This window comes from Aulostomus chinensis, chromosome 4, assembly GCF_037954235.1.
Source record: "Aulostomus chinensis isolate RoL2024-O1b breed Wild chromosome 4, RoL_Achi_v1.0, whole genome shotgun sequence".
NCBI classification, from domain to species: Eukaryota; Metazoa; Chordata; class Actinopteri; order Syngnathiformes; family Aulostomidae; genus Aulostomus; species Aulostomus chinensis.
The window spans coordinates 7,511,345-7,531,368 of record NC_141323.1 but is presented as its reverse complement, the minus strand read 5'-3'; the positions used below and the strand labels follow the sequence as shown (position 1 = coordinate 7,531,368).

The 20,024-nt window shown below is 50.1% G+C and overlaps 1 protein-coding gene across 1 annotated transcript; it reads right to left on the bottom strand.

Annotated features, from left to right (window-relative positions):
* Positions 1–5,397: 5,397 nt before the first annotated feature.
* On the bottom strand, positions 5,398–19,988 carry ttll12 (tubulin tyrosine ligase-like family, member 12). The gene is made up of 14 exons (XM_086201378.1): positions 19,758–19,988; positions 18,905–19,059; positions 18,142–18,340; positions 15,840–15,999; positions 15,372–15,505; positions 14,491–14,567; positions 14,102–14,218; positions 9,311–9,505; positions 9,110–9,221; positions 7,995–8,146; positions 7,558–7,639; positions 6,675–6,743; positions 5,922–6,060; positions 5,398–5,740 (listed from the first exon to the last, which is right to left on the bottom strand). Exons 1-14 carry the CDS (start codon positions 19,899–19,901, stop codon positions 5,589–5,591), a joined length of 1,887 nt encoding a protein of 628 aa, XP_086057504.1. The 5' UTR covers positions 19,902–19,988; the 3' UTR covers positions 5,398–5,588.
* Positions 19,989–20,024: the final 36 nt, after the last annotated feature.

Below are 20,024 nucleotides of genomic sequence, written 5' to 3'. Positions count from 1 at the left end.
GGACTTGCTCCTCTGCATGAGTGCCTTAGTAGGATTTGAGCAGTGTTAAGGGTCGTTGCCTTGTTGAAGTATCCAGCCCCGGCGCACCTTCAACTTTGTCACTGATTCTTGAACATTGTTCGCAAGAATCTGCTGATACTGACTGGAATCCATGCGACCTTCAACATTAACAAGATTGCCAGTACCTGCACTGGCCACCGCTCCACAGCATGATGGAACCACCACCAAATTTTACTGTGGGTAACAAGTGTTTGTGTTGGAATGCTGTGTTCTTCTTCCGTCATGCATGCCGCCCCTTGTTATGTCCAAATAACTCCATTTTAGTTTCATCAGTCCACAGCACCTCATTCCAAAATGAAGCTGGCTTGTCCAGTTGTGCTTTAGCAGACCTCAAGCGACTCTGTTTGTGGTGTGTGCGTTGTGCAAAGTGCGCTGAGTAGTTGAACGACACACAGTGACACCATCTGCAGCAAGATCCTGTTGTAGGTCTTTGGCGCTGCTCTGTGGGTTGAGTTTGACTGTTCTCACCATCCTTCGCCTCAGCTTACCCGAGATTTCTCTTGGCCTGCCACGCCGGGCCTTAACTAGAAGTGTGCCTGTGGTCTTCCATCTCCTCACTATGTTCCTCACAGTGGAAACTGACAGCTGAAATCTCTGAGCTAGCTTTTTGTATCCGTCCCCTAAACCATGATGTTGAACAATCTTTGTTTTCAGGTGATTTGACAGTTGTTTTGAGGCTCCCATGCTGCCTCTCATCAGAGGAGAAGCAAAGAGGAGAACAACTTGCAACTGGCCACCTTAAATACCCTCTCTCATGGCTGGCTTCACCTGTACATGTAGGTCAAGGGTCAATGAGCTTACCAAACAAATTTTGTGTTCCAGTAATTAGTGCTAAAGGTATTCAAATCAATAAAACAACAAGGGTGCCCAAATTTATGCACCTGCCTACTTTTGTTTCAGTAATTATTGCACACTTTCTGTAAATCCTATAAACGTCATTTCACTTCTCAGATATCACTGTCTGCTATATGATATATTTAACTGAAATTGCTGATCCAAGCAACCAATGATTTATAAAGGAAAATCTTGAAAATGATCAGGGGTGCCCAAACTTTTTCATACGACCGTATATAAAGGTCAAACCACAGGTGCTGACATGATCAAGGTTTTGAAGTCGGAAACTTATTTTGTGGTTGACAGGCTGATGGTTGCCTATGTTGATTCTAGGAATTTGAACCAGCCGACCCCAGACTAGGCGCCCATCACGAGATTCTAAGAATTCCTGTACATGACATGTTCCTGTCCCCAATCTATATGCCCCCTCCCCTCGAAGATGAAGAAATGTATAAATATCTGACTGTTCCTTAGATTCATCAGAGAACTTCTGATGCTCTATGAGTATGCTGTAACTTCTCTCTCATGCATGAATAAAGTGTGTACGCTTTGGAAAAGAGACCACCGCCTCCTTTCTGTTCACTGCCCTGCCGGACGACCACCCCACGCCGGGCCACCCCACCACATCCAAAACTACAAGTCCCACAGATTTCATACTTATACTGTTGGATTTGGGACAAGTCCTGGACCCAGCTGTGGGCGCGAGGACGCTCAGGCCCTAACAATGCTGCTTGCAGCTTTAATTTCTTTTAATTTTGATGATTATAAATGACAACCGGAGTTTGCTTGTTCTCCCCGTGCCTGCGTGGGTTCTCTCCGGGTACTGCGGCTTCTTCCCACCATCCAAAAACATGCAATTGGGGACGAGGCTGATTGAATACTCTAAATTGACCGTAGGTGTGAATGTGTGTGTGAATGGTTGTTCGTCTCTCTATGTAGGTCCTGCGATGGACTGGCGACCTCTCCAGGGTGAACCCTGCCTCTCGCCCGTTGACGCTGGGATAGGCTCCACCCCCCCCACGACCCTTAATGTAGGAATAAGCGGAAGATGACGATGGATGGATGGATAACTGACAACCAATGAAAACCTAAAATTCAGTATCTCAGAACATTAGAATATTGTGAAAAGGTTCAGTCTTGAATACACCTGGTACCACACTCTAATCAGCTAATTAACTCCAAACACCTGCAAAGGCCTTTAAAAGGTCTCTCAGTCTGGTTCTGTAGGGGGGGGGGGGGGACTGCTGACGTGACTGTTCTCCAAAAGACCACCATTGACACCTTGACCAAGGAGGGAAGACACAGAAGGTCATTGTTAAAGAGGCTGGCTGCTCTCTGAGCTCAGTGTCCAAGCACATTGATAGAGAGGCGAAGGGAAGGAAAAGATGTGGTAGAAACAAGTGTTCAAGCAATGGGGATAACGCACCCTGGAGAGGGTTGGGAAACAAAACCCATTCAAAAATGTGGGGGAGCTTCACTAAGAGTGGACTTACAGAAGATTCGATCGGAACCTCAACCGGTCACCAAGTGACAAAAATGTAAGAATAGACCAGAGAAAGAGATGATTCTCAAAGTCTCACAAGTTCTACAACACAGACAGAAGTTGCCCATGTCCCATCAACCCGTCTTTATAGCCAAAGAGGCGTGCATTTCGACACCTGGTGCGTGTGTGTGTGTGTATTTGGATATGTGTGTGTATGGGTGAGTGTGTCTTTGAATATGCGTGTACTTTAATGAGTGTGAGTCTCGGTCACTCTGACCAGAACATTGCAAGACACTCTCCCAACCCTTAAGAGATGGAATGTCTGGAACTGGTGTATGTGCGTGCGTGTCTTGGCTACTGACATAGTTTTGGTGCAACGAACTTCCCGGAACATTACACTCCTCTCTGTGATATTAACACCATCTCGATAACATTTCCAAACATGGGAGTAATTCTCGGGACATCGATATCTTCTCAATAACAACTCCAAACAGGGAGATGATGATGTTGTAATATTCCTTGGTGTTTGCCAAAACCTGACCTTTCCCTGTGTGGGTTCTCTCTGGTACTCCAGCTTCCTCCACAGTCCAAAGACATCAAGAGGGACCAGGTTAATCCAGACTCTAAATTGACCGTAGGCGTGGCTGGGAGAGCCAATGGTTGTCTGTCTCTATGTGTTGGCCCTGCCATGGACTGGTGACCTGTCCAGGGGGAACCCCACCTCTCGCCAGTTGCTCACTCCACCCCCCCCCCCCCCCCGGAACCCTAAATAGGAATAAGCGGAAGACAACGGATGGATCAATGGACTATTTTACTGTTTCAACAGCGTTTTTGGGGTTTTCAAATGTTTTTGGTGTTTCATTTTCATAGTTTCACAGTTTGAGAACATGACATAAGACTGTCAATTAAACAGTGACAGAGGGTGTTTTGGGTGCTACGTAGTACTGTTCCACCTGGGATGGTTTGGCTTGTTTTGATGAACGAGAGCTGGCAGTGGGAGGTTCGGCAGTCTTTTACGCACCAGTTGATTGGTTCTGGGTTGTTGGTCGGTGGGCGACACATCTGTCCAATGCTGTGTCCAAATTGCCAAGTACCAACCTACGTCCTCCTACTACGACCTACCCCTACAGCCTCCTCCTACAACCTAAACACGGCGGCACCATTCAGACACCCTAGAAGATTGGTGGTGAAGCACGACCTCTGCTGGCAGAGCACAGACACTGCAAATAGGTAGACAGCACCAACGAAAGCCCCACCTGCTGGCCTGACTGTCGTACTGCACTCCACTTTGAACGCACCTTTCACTCATTTTCTATTATTAAACACATTAATGCACCTGTAAAGATGTGTTCACACCAAACGCGACGAGGTGTGAACACACCTTTAGTCATCAACAACGACTATCAATGTTGGTGTTCATCAGAATGGGAGACTCTTGGTGGCGCAAACTTGGCTTGCGCAGCCACAAGTTTTTAGGGAACAAAGAAGAAGTCCGCGGTGCATTGTGGGCCATAGGTTGCTCCGTAGGATGCACCTGAACCGACCTACAATGTGGGCGTGTTCAGGCTGGAATTTAGGTTGAGAAGTAGGTCGCTACTCGCGCCAGTTGTGGTTTGGGACAGCCTATGACCTGCTCTGAGACCTACGATCAGACCTACTTGGCCATTCGGACGCAGCACATGTGATCCCTCTTCCTGCTAACTGATTTAACCAGGAAGTGGTTATCAGGAAGTTCCTCACAAATACATCTGTGCTCTGATGGCAGGGATCTCATATGAGCTGAGACGATGGCCGGAGAGAATATCCTGTCACCTGCTGCTAGCTAGTAGCACATCTTCAACCCTTGCAGTCCAGCCCACTTGCTAGCGTATCCCTGAGGGCCTGGCACAGACACCTGCTGTGCACCACATAGCCAAACAACAGGGCCACTCTGGCTTTGCCCCAATCAGCAGCCTCTCTTCGGTGTGCTCCATCATCGCTCGCTCTCTCCACACCTGCCACTCACACTCAAGTGCTGTTTTGCTCGATGAGTTGAGCGATTGATTTTTGTTGTTTTCACTGGAACGGACATTAACTTCTTGATAAAATGTGTACATATCAGATGTATTTCATCTGGCTGCTTCCCAGAAAACAGATGTTGCTGACATCACACCTGTTCGACTTCAGTTTCCCTCCCCCTGAGCTGTAAACGCCATTTCATAACAAACGTGACGCATGAGGGAGAAGAAAAGCGACCAGTACAGCGTGCCTGTGACCACAGCAATGAAAGAATCCTAGATACACACACCAATAAATCCTCTGGTCAGGTGTTGAGCGGCAGGGGGGAGCCCATCGGCAGAGACATTGTTGAAGCCCAGGATGACCTGTAGGAACCTGAACTAGCTGCGACTTACTGATGTACAGGAGGACGAACAGAGACGCTGCTGTCTATCACAAACTCACACAAACATGTTTACATCCACCTCATCAAAGTACCCTGACGCAGAATCATGGGTGGACATCACTTTTCGATGGAGTATTTTTTTCCTTCACTGTAAGAACCTAATTAAAAAAACACTGCTAGACCTGCTGGCCTTCTCAAGGTGTCCCTCGCTGCTTCTACTGCTCTCTGGTGACTCCTAGGGCTGGACGTGTCAGTCACACAGCTGTTTGTACACCAATCACCAGGACCACACACCCTCCACCGAGGGTTGTCTAGACTTTGATTGGAGACTGTTTCCTAAACGCGGCTTTGGATGAAACTCCAACATGCAGAGACTTGAACTTGCATTCAGGTCTTCAAACACCACCATCTTCCATAGGATGGACATTCCAAGTACAAATACAGCCTCAGTGGATGGGCAACACCGCGACCACTCACCACGAACGTTCTCATCCATTACAATCACTACGAGAAGCGTGAGCGCCACCCTGTGCCCAGGTTGCAAACAGCGGCACCTGCTCAGAGCCTTCATGGAACTCAGTGAGGAATTATGTCAGTGCGCACAGAAAGGCAATAAAAATGAAAAATGACATGATAGTTAAGCCAAGTGTGGGTTTATTTCTTCTCACTTCTATACTCGCGTTTTGATGAAATCGAAAAAAAATGTATGTGCTTTTCTGTGGGGGAGATTTCAACAGTTGTTGGAATTGAACTAAAAGTTGTTGGTAGAAAGAGGACATGATGTCACTCTGCACTTGAAAACTGGAACAGGCCGGCGCGTTGAGATGATCATACTATCTGAGTGACGGGGCAGTCATCGGGCTGGTCCAGGAACAGCGTCTGAAATATGTGGTTGTAGAAGGAGGGGTGGTAGAGGCAGGCCCGGGCGCAGTCAGGGCTGAAGTTCAACTCCAGGATCTGAGGCTGCATGAGCCGCTCACCTGTCCCAGGATCAGAGGGATCATGAACAACAATCAGTATATTTAGATTTACATACACACGCTTTTGGGACCTCATCAAAATCATAAGATGACAAACTGCAAGCACTTCAGGCCTGAGAGTTTAGGCAACAATTACCAGAACAATGAAATGAAAGGGTGCTTGTGGAAGAGAAATACTCGCCATTCTCCCCTCGCCTCCACTTCAGCATCAGGTCCACAGCATAGATGGCCCGCGAGGACACATAGGCACAGATGCCATACGGAGCTGGGCGGGATGTCGCCGCCTGGAAGAGCTCTCTGAATGCTTTAAACACTTCTGCCTGTGAGAGGGAGAAGATGTGAGGTGAAACATATAACAAGGACCTGCAGCTGAAGACCCCCCCCCCCCCCAAGCATTTGTTTGGACCTCGAAGGGCACCAGAGACAGGAGTGGAGCTGCTGAGTGATGGTGGCTGCACCACGAGTCAGTGCCGGAGTTGCTCATTGGCTGCTCCTCCTTCAACACGAGGAGCAGGAGAGCCTTAGATGCGCCTGAGTGATCAGGACACTCCCACACGGAGAAGCAACAGAGGAACCCAGACTCAGACCAGAGGAAACCAACACAGGCACGTGGCTGCTGACAACACACCGACCTCCTTTACATTCTATGAACTACAAGAAGGTTTTAGCCTGAAACACTGAACATGGAGGTGCAAGACGACCAGGACATCAGTAGCTCAACGTCTGGCTGAGCCTCCATTATCAGGTACCAGTGACGGAGGTGAGGGATTAAAAAGACATGTTTTAAACTTTATGAACTCAAGCCCCTCCCCCATGTGATCATGAGGAGGACAGGACGAGTGTGGATGTGGTGGATGAAGGATGTCCCAAAGTCAGCCAGGAAACCTCAAGGAAACAACCACATCAACACACACAGTTTAAAGTTTGGACGTACTTCCACCTCCTTCCACGGGTGCTGCGGGTACTGCTCCTCAAACATGGGGATGAACTCATCATAGTGCACCTGGAGACACAGAGGCATCACTGCAGGGAGCCATCATGGATGTGAGCTAGCACCACACACACGCTAATCTGAGTGCACCTCTGTGACCTTACTTACTAGACTTTATGTAAAAACACAACATCTATTTATATCACTCACCTTCTTACTGTGGAACTCAGTCAAAACATCCCAGCCATCAATGGCAAAATAGAACGAATTATTCTGTTCTAGATGATTCTTCCCAGTGGAACAACACAGAAGCGGCTGGTAGCTGGGAGTGGATGTCCTGGCACTGATCTCCCATGTTTCCATCCAGCACATTTGATAGTAATAGTATAATAACAGTATATGAGGGGATCCTGAGAGAATGCCCACTAACCTGCACCTTCATAGAAGGTCCTCAGACTGAGTTGAACACAGTTGTTCCATCAAAGACCACAAGGAGTGCAGTTAAACTGTTATGCTAAAAAAAGCGTAGCTCAACGACAGCCAGAGAGCGCCACCGTGAGACTGCCGGCGCTCCTACAGCTCAGGCAGTGATGAGCAACCAGGCTCACCCCCCCACAAACATCACTAACATGATGTTTGTTCTAACAGGGTAACTTCCTGGAACGGCTGTGTGCCGCCTATCTGCCCCTGACGGTTCCTCCTACTACACCTGTGTCAGGTGATGCATAACCTTGCTGACTGTCAGAAGAGCGCCACTGAAACCAGTCGGCAGAGGAAACGATTGACTGAGTGAGGCTGACAGCAAAAACAATAACATCAACAACAAATAAAGATAACAAGAAGCATGAGCACAGACGTTTAGAGAAGGTGAAGAAGAACAAAGTACCTGCTTGAGCTGTACCCCCTCAGCGTAGTTCATGACAGTGAAGTGCTTCTGATAGTCGTCGAGGTGGTCCAGGGAGAACGGTCTAAAGACGCCGTGCAGGAGCAACACACACACGGTCAGGAGACTCAGCACTGCTACCTCACTGGGGCCAGAACGTCCACGTTACAAGGCCAAGCAGTACAATACATGACCAGGGGAGAGTCTCACAGAGCTGGCCCTCCCCTTTGGTCACATTTAGATGGGACTGATATCAATGTATGACATCATAGAACGGGCCACTTACTGCCTCTACAGGGGTCAAGAGGTCATGTGCCTCCTGAGGTCTCATCAATATCTGAGACGTTAGCAGCCACTGTCCTCAGACAGCAGGTGTAGCAGAGACACAGCACCTGTAGCATGTCAGGACCAGCCTGGTGACACTCCTACATGAGTGATACCTGTTGGCGAAGCGCAGCCAGAAGACATCGTAGGCGTAGAGACGCAGTGGCTGCACCGAACGCAACATCAGCATGTAGCGGATGTCAAACTTGACCAGTCCCACTTCCTCCCTGTGGAACAGCACTGGGTCTTCTATGTATTTACACACCACCTGCGTGGTGCGAGCACACACACACACACACACACACACACACACACACACACACACACACACAATATTAGGCAAAATGCCTCTGTTGAACAAAAGTAGCCTCCAACTTCCAAAATTCACCTGAAGTCCATCTCAGGTCAGAACCACAACTGACCAGGTGGTTGTTCTGACACATTCATACGTGCTTTGATGATGATGATGATGATGATGGTCAGCACATGTACAACATACATTAGTTTCACAGGCCCACTGTCAGCTATCACATTGGCCACCTAGCCGCTAATTCGCCTGTCTTTTTTGCAGCTTGGCCTGAGGTCTCAGAGAGATTGCGGCAAATCGGGGGTCAGTTTTGGCCCGGCAATTTTCCTCCTTCAAGGGTTCACTTATTGCCGTCTCCTCTGCTATGTGAGTCCAAGCCGTTAATGTGGCGGCTTGGTGTGAGGTGGGCGTAGATGTTGATGATGATGCAAACTCATAAACATAAGGCTCGCCAGTTCTCCCGCATCAAACACCTCTGAGAATGTTGACCCCGCCGCTGCTGGCAGCCGCAGCGGTGAACTGCTGTTTTGAAACTTACAGATCGTCACAGGCTGAATATTCTCCTGACGTTTATGTTGTACATCATTGTTCACGTTCAACTCCATGCTATACGTGGTTACACCCACACAAGTGGCGGCATTTTTGGATAGAGGAATATTACTCCCCCATTTCACACAGACAAGATGGCAAATTCCTGGCTCTACCGGGCCGCAAATTTGGCGCATTCTGTGTCTGAAAAGGACTCCAGTGTGACACCATTTCCACCATAAAAAATATCAGCAATGAGCAGCAGCTGTGATGGTGGCCCCTGTGGTGCTGGAGGGAGCCCTACGGCCAATGCTCCAGTATCAATGGTATTACTGGTATGTGGTGGGCTTGATATAGACACCGTACCCGGGCGTCTCTAAGGAAGTGTGCCGGTACCTTCGGTGTACTCTCCCTCTGCCGGATGATGTAGGTCAGGTTATTGGTGATGTGAGTGTCTAGACTGCGGGCCAAATTCCAGGGCTTGCAAATCCAGTGGTTATCCTCTCCCCTGGAACACGGAGACAGAAATGTTTGGAGAATCTGCTAAACTCAGGGGCTCTGCTTCTAATGAGATCAGAGCACAAACATCAGAAATACCTTTCCGTTCTCTGCTGGTAACGTCGGATGAAGTGTGGCAGCTCCGTCTGGAGGTTAAAGGTCTCTGGCATCCAGTCAGGTGCTGTGCCCAGGTTGACTCTGCGGGCCACGGCGGCGAGGCAGTCCTTCACAGTGAGGATACTCTCACAGGGGAACTGGTTCAGCATGACACGTGGTCGCTCCACGCTCAGCGTCCTGTCAGAGACCAGCATTAGTATGAAACGAGAGTTACCAATATAACTGCGGTTCTATGAATCCCGAATGACCACCAGAGGGCGGTACTTCAAGCACTGAATATTCTCTTCACGCATCTGCAATCCGAGTATATATACCAACAAACTCACCTCGGACCCTCAAGTGACCCGAGAGAGGCAAAATCTTCCGTTGTCATAAGGGGTTCTGTTCCTACAGAGTCTTCTCGCGGCAACACAAGGATTCTGATTGACAAAACGCTCTGGCGGTCATTCAGGATTCATAGAACCGCTGTTACATTCGTAACTCTCATTCTATTTCATCCCTGCAGACTGCCAGAGGGCGGTGCTTAAAGCACTGAATGAACAATACCAGCAGAGTCATGAGGAATCCCAGGTACATACTTCACTGAACGGAGGATGGGGAGTGGCTACGTTCACAGGCAGGCAGGAGGTACTAACGGCTAGAGCGTGTAACTTGCCAACACACTTCGCTGAGAATCACCAGCAGAAAAGCAGTCTTTCGTGAAACACACTTGAGCCCTGCCTGCTCCAAGGGCTTAAAGGGGGGTTGGCACAAAGCGTCTAGCACCACAGGCAGGTCCCATGCTGGAGCTCGTGGGACTCTCAGGGGGCGTAGCCTATGAGCCCCCCTCAGGAAGAGTGACACCAGGCTATTACTTCACACTGTGCCACTATCAACCTTGCTGTGTTGACAGGATATTGCCGCTAAATACACCTTTAGCGTGGAGGCAGACGGCCGGCCCCGGAGCCTCAATCCTTAGCCCCCTGACCCCTAGGGGTACGGTGGGCAGGGTTCAGTGGCAGGCAGAGTCTGGGTCGAGGGCCTGGGTGCTGAGATTGCCTGGGGGGCACGTGAGCAGCACCCCGAAAATCCCCAGTCTGCCTCTGCATGAAGCGCTGAGGACCATAACCGCCAGTAGAACGAGACTGCACTGATGGACAGGCTTGCATGGCAGCCAGGAGGCCCCAGACCTGCTGGGGTGAGGAATGCTCCTATTGAGACCTGAAAGCTGCTGGCTGGTCTCCCGAGCTCGAACAGCTTGCTCAAGTGCCTTGAGAGCAGCCGAGCCGATTATCTCCCCTGGCACCACCCGAACGCTGTGGAGGGTCCTCCTACACACCTCCGTCAGGGGGGACTGTGCGAGCCATACTTGGCAGCAAGTCTGAACCAGAAAAGACATCATCCGCCCAAGTCCCTATCTGCAGATACGCATCGCAAAAGCCAATGATGGAAACCTCAGCCCCCCCTTCCTGCATGGAAGTGGAGAGCGCAAACATAGGGTGAGCCAAGGAGTTGCCAATACGGCCGGCGCATTCTCCAGCATTGTAAGCCCTCGTAAGAAGATCGTCCGTGATCCGACATTGAGGTCGAGGGCACCTTCCAGCCACCCGCAGCGCCTCATCGGGAGACACAATGAGGGATGCGACAGCAGGCTCAATAGCAGGCATGCAGTCCAGGCCAGTTCCTGCAGCATCATGCATGGCTGCCAGGGTTCAGCCATCAGCTGAGAGACGTGAAATAGACCCAGTATCTCTCCAACAAGCGTGTAACTCCCTCTAATATCCCTGTGAGGGGGTAACAGTGAAAGCGGTAGGGGCTCATCTGCGCCTAAGGAAGGCCCTCTCAGATACCGCAGCCGGCTGAAGCAGTATGTCCAGCTTCAGGTGCTCCACGGCCCTACACAGAATGGCCTGCATGGAGCTATCACCTGCCTCTCTCAAGGAGATCTGAGCCGAAGACAGGGAGCCAGAGTCTGAGGCCTGAGAGGCCCTGTGCCCCTCATCGTCTTGGAAATGAGAGGCTGAGGCTGCCAGAGAGAGAACCTCATCTTCTGGATCCAACACAAGCATCGGTGGAGTGGATTCCTTTGCGGCCTCCAAAAGAGGATCAGAATGACCAGCTTGCAAAAGGGACCTCATCTCAGCCAACTCCACAGACAGTCGATTCACCTCAGAAGAAAGCCTGTGTCCTGATTTCACCTTCTTCCTAGAGGGTGCAGCAACAGCAGCAGACTCAACCCTGCGTTTTGAACACGTAGAGCGAGCTGGAGGCAGCTGACTTGAGGAAGGGGGATGGCCCCCATCTACCACCTGAGCCAATCTAGCAGCCCTCAGCACATGCGGCATGTAGCTGCAATTCATGCATGGACTGTCAGACATCGCCTCCCTCAGATGATCAAGACCGAGACATGCCGGGCAGAGGTCATGACCATCATCGGCCTGCAGAGGTGCCCCACAGCCAACACAATAATGGCAACCATCCATAGCAGCAAATGGTATTTAGCAGGGAAATACTTCAACTGAGGGAAGGGGCGCAACACCGCCTAGTCAGGAGGGATCGGAGTGCTGGGCGGAAGATTAGCGCCAACAGCCCTCAGGTCAGCCTGTAACAGAAGGTATTTGGCGTACACAAGGGCGAATAAAACTCCCGTCAGCAAAGTGTGAACACAAACACTGACGCAGGAGTACACCATCCGCTGGGAGAGGGGGCGAGAACGCTGCCTTCACCAGCAGAGGTTCCAGACAATCAAGAGAATCTAAAAAATATCAGCCCACCGCGCGAACGCTCCGGCAGGAATTAAATGAGAAATCAAGCAACGTTATCAGTCCCGGCGGAAGCAATCAGAGTTAACACAAAACAAGCCACCACAAAACCAGGAGCGGGGAGCACAAGGCTACCATCACCATCAGTGACCGCAACTTACACAGCCGTAAGTAAAGATGCTTTAGCGAACACCGCCGCAAATCCAAACAAGCAAATCAAAGCTAACAAAGACAACAGTCCTCAGGGGGAGGGAGTGTGGACGTTACCTAAACCGACAACCGCTGACACACAGTAAGCAAGTTATTAATTACCATGAGGCAAACAAACCAAAAACGACAGCTGTCGCAGTCCTTGGAGAGCAAACTTCGCTGCTCCGACCAACACGGTCAAAGGGCGTCCAGTGACGGTGCCGACAAATGTGGACCGATGAAATCAGGGTCTTAAAGTTTAGAATAGAGTTTAGCCAAAATGCTACCTGATGCATACAGACTGCATGTGAGAAGAAAAAAGGAACAGAACCCCTGATGACACCGGAAGATATTGCCTCTCCTGGGTCACAGGTGACATTGTTGGCATACATACTCAGATTGCGCATGCGCGAAGGGAATATTCAGTGCTTTAAGCACCGCCCTTTGCAGGGATGCAATAGAACAGGCTTATTGTTGCTCTACAAGTGAGTCGATCCAAACGTCCCGCTGGACCTGCATTGGCACACATGTGGGTGGAATGTTCCCCCTGCAGCGGCGGCTGTCAGGGAGGGGGCGGACACTGAAGAAAGCAACCAGGAGCCTGTTGGGAAGCGCCAATTCAGTAGTTTAACAGGTAAAAATAACGAGTCACTAACCTGAACCACTGACCAGTAACCAGGCGGTAAATCAGTACCATATTCAGAGGCACCAGAGCTTCAGAGAACACTTCTTAATTAATTTTACCAAATAAAGTCATGACTTACCAGGATGTGTTCATCCCACAAGACTAAACTGACCCGGCCCATGTTGTGACGATCTGAGTCGTGACTTAATCCAGGTGACCTGATCACAATGCCAGTCTACGTGCGTTTGTGTGTCACGTATTATCAGCACAAAGATCGAAGGAAATTAGTTTCTACAAACACTCACTCATCCTCAGAGGGGTCTTTACATCAAAGTGTGTGTGTGTGTGTGTGTGTGGACGGACATCAGGATGACCCTGTCCTGCACAGCTGGCCTGCTGCTGCTCCGTTCAGGTGCACTCAACATCGTTGCAGCCAAACAAATCCATCACTGAAACACTGTGGTCTCTGAACACACGTGCATTTCCTGTCTGATGTTAGCTGGTTAGCTGGCATCCTCCATTTCAGCTCTCTTGTACCTCAGCTTCATAATTTGTCTTTGGGGTCAACAGCTGGTCTGCCCCCAGGGCCTCAGCCTGGGTTGGGGGTGAACTTGTGGTGCCTTTCATAGTTGTAAGTTTGTTGTTCGAACACTCACTGACAGTGAAGCTGACGCTCACGGCGCCTGTGTCGTCCTGATGCATAGCTGTGTTAGACCGCGTGAAGATCACATCTGTGCAGGACGGTCTAGTTCGATGCTACTGGGTAGCGCCTGACATCACCAGTATGACTGTTTATTGGGGGGGGCTCAGATGTCCTGGGGGAGCCGACTCGACCTCGTCTCACAGCCAAACTCCTACCTCTGGGGTAGATGCGTCTCCGAGTCCTGCCTGGTCTACAAAATCCCACCAGATTCTCACCAGGGTTCAGACTTCTAACAGACCAGTACCTTCAATGTGTGTGGGAAGTCAAGACGCAGCAAAATGCAACGTCAATACCTGGCAGCTAGAGAACTCACTCAGTACATATACCGTATACATAGAGTACTCACTCATACATATACCGTATACATAGAGTACTCACTCATACATATACCGTATACATAGAGTACTCACTCATACATATACCGTATACATAGAGTACTCACTCAGTACATATACCGTATACATAAAGTACTCACTCAGTACATCAGAGCATCATCTAGCGGTGGGGTTTCTGACCTGTAATCTTTGATGTGGTTGTAGCTCCAGATGACGTCAGCCTCCTCCTCCTCCTCCGTCAGCTGGAAGCAGGGATGCGACAGGTTGTCTGTCACTTGTGACATCTCACAGTAAACCCTGGAACCAGACACACAGCTGAGGACACCGTCACAGCTCCAGCCCCAAGGCTGCTTCTCCTCCAGCACCAGTAAAACTGGGTTTGGTGGCCTTTGTTTGTTTGTTAGTCAGCAGGATTACAGGTAAAAGTACAGAGTCCTCCACAGGTGTCACCGCACAACAAGAACCTCCTCACGTGGCTGATACATTTCAACCCCTGTTTACTGCAAAGGAAACAGCTGTTGGACTAAAGATTAGTACCCTACATGCACTTCATAAAAGTACCAACTCACTTCAGGATCTGGTCCTCGGCCACAGCGTCAGCCTGGATTTCAGCGGGCAGCTGCTCCCTGTTCTCCTGAGCAATCGCCTACACCAGGAGAGAGGTCTGGTCACACAGGGGGTGACCGGAGGTCAGCGGAGGTGAACAGAGGTCGGGGGGGGGGGGTCAACAGAGGTGAACAGAGGTCGGGGGGGGGGTCAACAGAGGTGAACAGAGATCGGGAGGGGGGTCAACAGAAGTGAACAGAGGTCAGGGGGGTCGACAGAGGTGAACTAAGGTCAGGGGGGTCAACAGAGGTGAACTAAGGTCAGGGGGGTCAACAGAGGTGAACAGAGGTCAGGGGGGTCAACAGAGGTGAACAGAGGTCAGGGGGGTCAACAGAGGTGAACAGAGGTCAGGGGGGTCAACAGAGGTGCAGAAACACTATGAGGGAAATCTTGGGGTAAACATCCATTTCACCAAGCCGTCCCTCAGACTTCTCAATCATGTCACTCGTGCATCTCAAGATGTGAACGAGTGAAGCTAACAGAATCACAGCGTTGAATGCATGTCTACGTTGGCGTGTGAACATCAGGTGAAGATCCAAGAGTTCTCAGATGCTCACGCAAGGTTTCTTTGTCACAGATTTGGTCTCAGACGTGTGAAACACCAGATCATCCCTCCACCTGACAGCTGTGTATCCCCCTCAGATCAAGAGTCTTTGGCCCGGTCACACCTGAACTAGCACCCCAGTCCTGAAGCTGCGCCGGAGCTGTTGGGACTGGAGTGTCTCTATTTCCCTGACTGGCTACGAAGAGAACAGAAATCATCAGAAAACCCAACAGGAGCGACTGCGGTTGTCTGCTAACGCAAAGCTGCCGTGGGCTTGAGCAGAGGTAACTTGTGTTTCACCTCGTAGTAGGAATCTGGAGGCTCGGACGTGGCAGCGCCAACCTCTCCTAGATCAGCAGGAACCCATGGAAGCAGACGGCACCGCCTCACCAAAGCATTTGTCTCCCCATAGGCATAATCACGGGTCACTTCATCTGAGGGAAAAAACCAGATTGGAATTTTGATCAGTGAAGCTTTTTGTGGAAGAAGAAGAAGAAGAAGAAGAAGAAGAAGAAGAAGAAGAAGAAGCAGAAGCAGAAGCAGAAGAAGAAGAAGAAGACGAAGAAGAAGAAGAAGAAGAACGGCAGCGTACAAGTTCATCTGCTCTATCTGATGCTCAGTCAACTTTTCTTCCAGTGGCGAAACATTTGAGGAAAAATCTTCTTCCAATTTCAGTTAGTGTCATTCTGCCTGAAACTCTCCCGTTAACATCGACAGGACATCTGACATGGTCTTGGTCCTGGACCTCATCTGTTCTGACGCTCTCACCTCCCTTCTGCAAGTCCTGCAGAGGCCAGAGGAGAGTGTAGGCCAGCTGGTCCTGGACACAGAAGAAGGGGGCCATGCAGCAGCTGGGCTGGTCTGAGTGCTGCACCTGAGAGCCAAACTCATCCATGATGTACCACACGGGCAGCTTCTCCTCTGCAGACTGAATATCACAGCAACATGTGACAGATCAGACAGGTCAGGGACAAGAACATCACTGTGCTAGCGTTGAGAGCAGCTTCAGAGAGACCGCTGGACTACAAACACACCTCATACCTGACATGCTAACATCCTGCTGGACTACAAAAACAACTCATCACTGACATGCTAACCTCCTGCTGGACTACAAAAACAACTCATACCTGACATGCTAACATCCTGCTGGACTACAAAAACAACTCATCACTGACATGCTAACCTCCTGCTGGACTACAAAAACAACTCATCCCTGACATGCTAACCTCCTGCTGTACTACAAAAACAACTCATCCCTGACATGCTAACCTCCTGCTGGACTACAAACACACCTCATACCTGACATGCTAACATCCTCCTGGACTACAAAAACAACTCATCCCTGACATGCTAACCTCCTGCTGGACTACAAAAACAACTCATCCCTGACATGCTAACCTCCTGCTGAACTACAAAAACAACTCATCCCTGACATGCTAACCTCCTGCTGGACTACAAACACACCTCATACCTGACATGCTAACATCCTGCTGGACCACAAAAACAACTCATCCCTGACATGCTAACCTCCTGCTGGACTACAAAAACAACTCATCCCTGACATGCTAACCTCCTGCTGGACTACAAAAACAACTCATCCCTGACAGACTAACCTCCTGCTGGACTACAAACACACCTCATCCCTGACATGCTAACCTCCTGCTGGACTACAAACACACCTCATCCCTGACATGCTAACCTCCTGCTGGACTACAAAAACAACTCATCCCTGACATGCTAACCTCTTGCTGTACTACAAAAACAACTCATCCCTGACATGCTAACCTCCTGCTGGACTACAAACACACCTCATACCTGACATGCTAACATCCTGCTGGACTACAAAAACAACTCATCCCTGACATGCTAACCTCCTGCTGGACTACAAACACACCTCATACCTGACATGCTAACATCCTCCTGGACTACAAAAACAACTCATCCCTGACATGCTAACCTCCTGCTGGACTACAAAAACAACTCATCCCTGACATGCTAACCTCCTGCTGAACTACAAAAACAACTCATCCCTGACATGCTAACCTCCTGCTGGACTACAAACACACCTCATACCTGACATGCTAACATCCTGCTGGACTACAAAAACAACTCATCCCTGACATGCTAACCTCCTGCTGGACTACAAAAACAACTCATCCCTGACATGCTAACCTCCTGCTGGACTACAAAAACAACTCATCCCTGACAGACTAACCTCCTGCTGGACTACAAACACACCTCATCCCTGACATGCTAACCTCCTGCTGGACTACAAACACACCTCATACCTGACATGCTAACATCCTGCTGGACTACAAAAACAACTCATCCCTGACATGCTAACCTCCTGCTGGACTACAAAAACAACTCATCCCTGACATGCTAGCCTCCTGCTGGACTACAAAAACAACTCATACCTGACATGCTAACATCCTGCTGGACTACAAAAACAACTCATCCCTGACATGCTAACCTCCTGCTGGACTACAAAAAACAACTCATCCCTGACATGCTAACCTCCTGCTGGACTACAAACACACCTCATATCTGACATGCTAACATCCTGCTGGACTACAAAAACAACTCATCCCTGACATGCTAACCTCCTGCTGGACTACAAACACACCTCATACCTGACATGCTAACCTCCTGCTGGACTACAAAAACAACTCATCCCTGACATGCTAACCTCCTGCTGGACTACAAAAACAACTCATCCCTGATAGACTAACCTCCTGCTGGACTACAAAAACAACTCATCCCTGACATGCTAACATCCTGCTGGACTACACAAACAACTCATACCTGACATGCTAACATCCTGCTGGACTACAAAAACAACTCATCCCTGACATGCTAGCCTCCTGCTGGACTACAAACACACCTCATCCCTGACATGCTAACCTCCTGCTGGACTACAAAAACAACTCATCCCTGACATGCCAACTTCCTGTTGGAGAACATCAGCTGACGAGTCTTCTTCAATGTGGCTCAGGACACATTTGCGTTCACACGACTAACACAGAGGCCACACACTTATGAGACTGTTCTGACTCCATCTTCCACCTACCCCCTGAGAGAGGTGATACGTCTGGTTGTAGCGCCACATGTGCTCCATCACCAGCTCCACTGTGTCAGGGTCAGGGGCCTCGCCGTGGAAGTCCAACCCTATGAGGGCGGCCATTCTGGGCAGCAGGCCAGGGACCTGCTCCAGCTGCTGGCGGGCGTGATCTACACGGTAGGTCCAGGCGTGATCCACCAGGAAAACACTGCACATACACACATTCATCCACTTTGCTTTCAGGAATCTTTCACCTTGGTGACTTTTGTGCTGGGAAGCTGCTTCAGAGGAAGGAGACCAGATGGTGCTGACCCCACCATGTCTGTTGGATTGCTGGCAGTTAGCAATGACTGTTGGTCTGTGGTGCCCCCTTGTGATAACTGGAGAGCATTACACCTCTTGGTGGCAAGAGAAAATGCTCTGTTGACCTGAGGTTAAGTGGAGTCTATCTGATGATCTTCCAGGAGACCCTCCAATAAATGAGGAAAAGTTTAATTTCTCGCCTTTTTTCACTCAAACGCATCATCTGGCCCCTGTTTGTCCACTTCAAGTGAATGTGCTAGAAAAGGCTGATTAGCAACTTAGCAAACAAAATTACATAAAAAAAACAAACCTATTTACTGGTAACAGCTGATGCTGGCACCAGATTCACTTCTCTGCGTCTAACTGTCAGATTCAGGTCTGGAGGCTCCGGGCTCCTCCAGGGTTGACTGTTTAGTCGCTGATGCGTCTGAGGGCCTGAAAGTGATGAGCAGATTTCTTGGGTCCTCACCTGGTGGGCTCGGAGGCCTGCAGCCCGCCCTCCCGGGTCACCACCACTCTGCTGCTGATCAGAGCTCCGCCTTCCTCCTCGTTTTCTTTGTTCTCCTCATCGCTGTAATGCTGTCGGACCTGCAAGACTCCGAAAACTTCCCCGGCATCATAAACCTGTGACACAGAAAAGGAACATGGAGGAGTTCTGCATGAGAAGGCGACCACAACGGATCCGCCCCTCAGCAGAGCCGGCGGGTCCGGAGCAGTCAGAAGTTCAAGACCGGCTCGTATAAAACTAGCAAGTATTTGTTTGCAGTTTTTCCTTCATGGTTTACCTGATTCTTATTGATGCAGTACTGCTGATAGCTAGCTAGCTGGCGCTCACAGGTCAGACTCCTGCTGCTCTTTGAGGAGCAATGACATCTGACTCATGTTGACGGGAGGCAGGAGGGAGCCGATGAAGGAACCCACGTGGAACATCTTTATGTTGGAAGATGACGTAAATGCAACGCCGCCGCTGAAGCCACGGCCACGCCTCATTTACAGGTGTGCGGGGCTGACGGGCAGGCCTACAAGTGAGGTGGATTCAGGGGTCCAGGAAAGCCCAGCATCATGAGGAAGACCCGGGGGCAGAGGTCGTGTGTTCGGACATTTTGGCCCCGCCCTGCCTGGAAATACCTGCACCGCCCCTCAGGCTTGCAGCAGTCGGAGTCCAGATTTTATACCTTGCTGGATGGACTACGTCCTGTTGCTACGCTAACATGGACCTGCGACGGTGTCTCACCTGTCTCCGTCCAGGTGTGTCACAATGTGCATAGAAAACCTCGAAGTACTTCAAAGCAGTACTTCTACGCAGAACCTGTGCCACCGACCTGGTTGGAGATCTTGCGCTGCAGGCTCCTCCAGTAGGTCCGGGGGACCCCCGAGGAGCTCAGGGACCCGGCGTGGACGGACACGAAGACTCGGAACTCGTCGTCATCGTCATCTTCAGTCGATTGCGCGTCGTTTGTTGACATCGTAACCGCAGGTGAAACTCACGTGGCGCACCGGCGCGCTGCTGCAGCTGGATCACCGACCCCGGAACTACTGGCGTGACAGCCGAACCCGCGGTGCATTGTGGGAATTTAAAGGAACCGTAT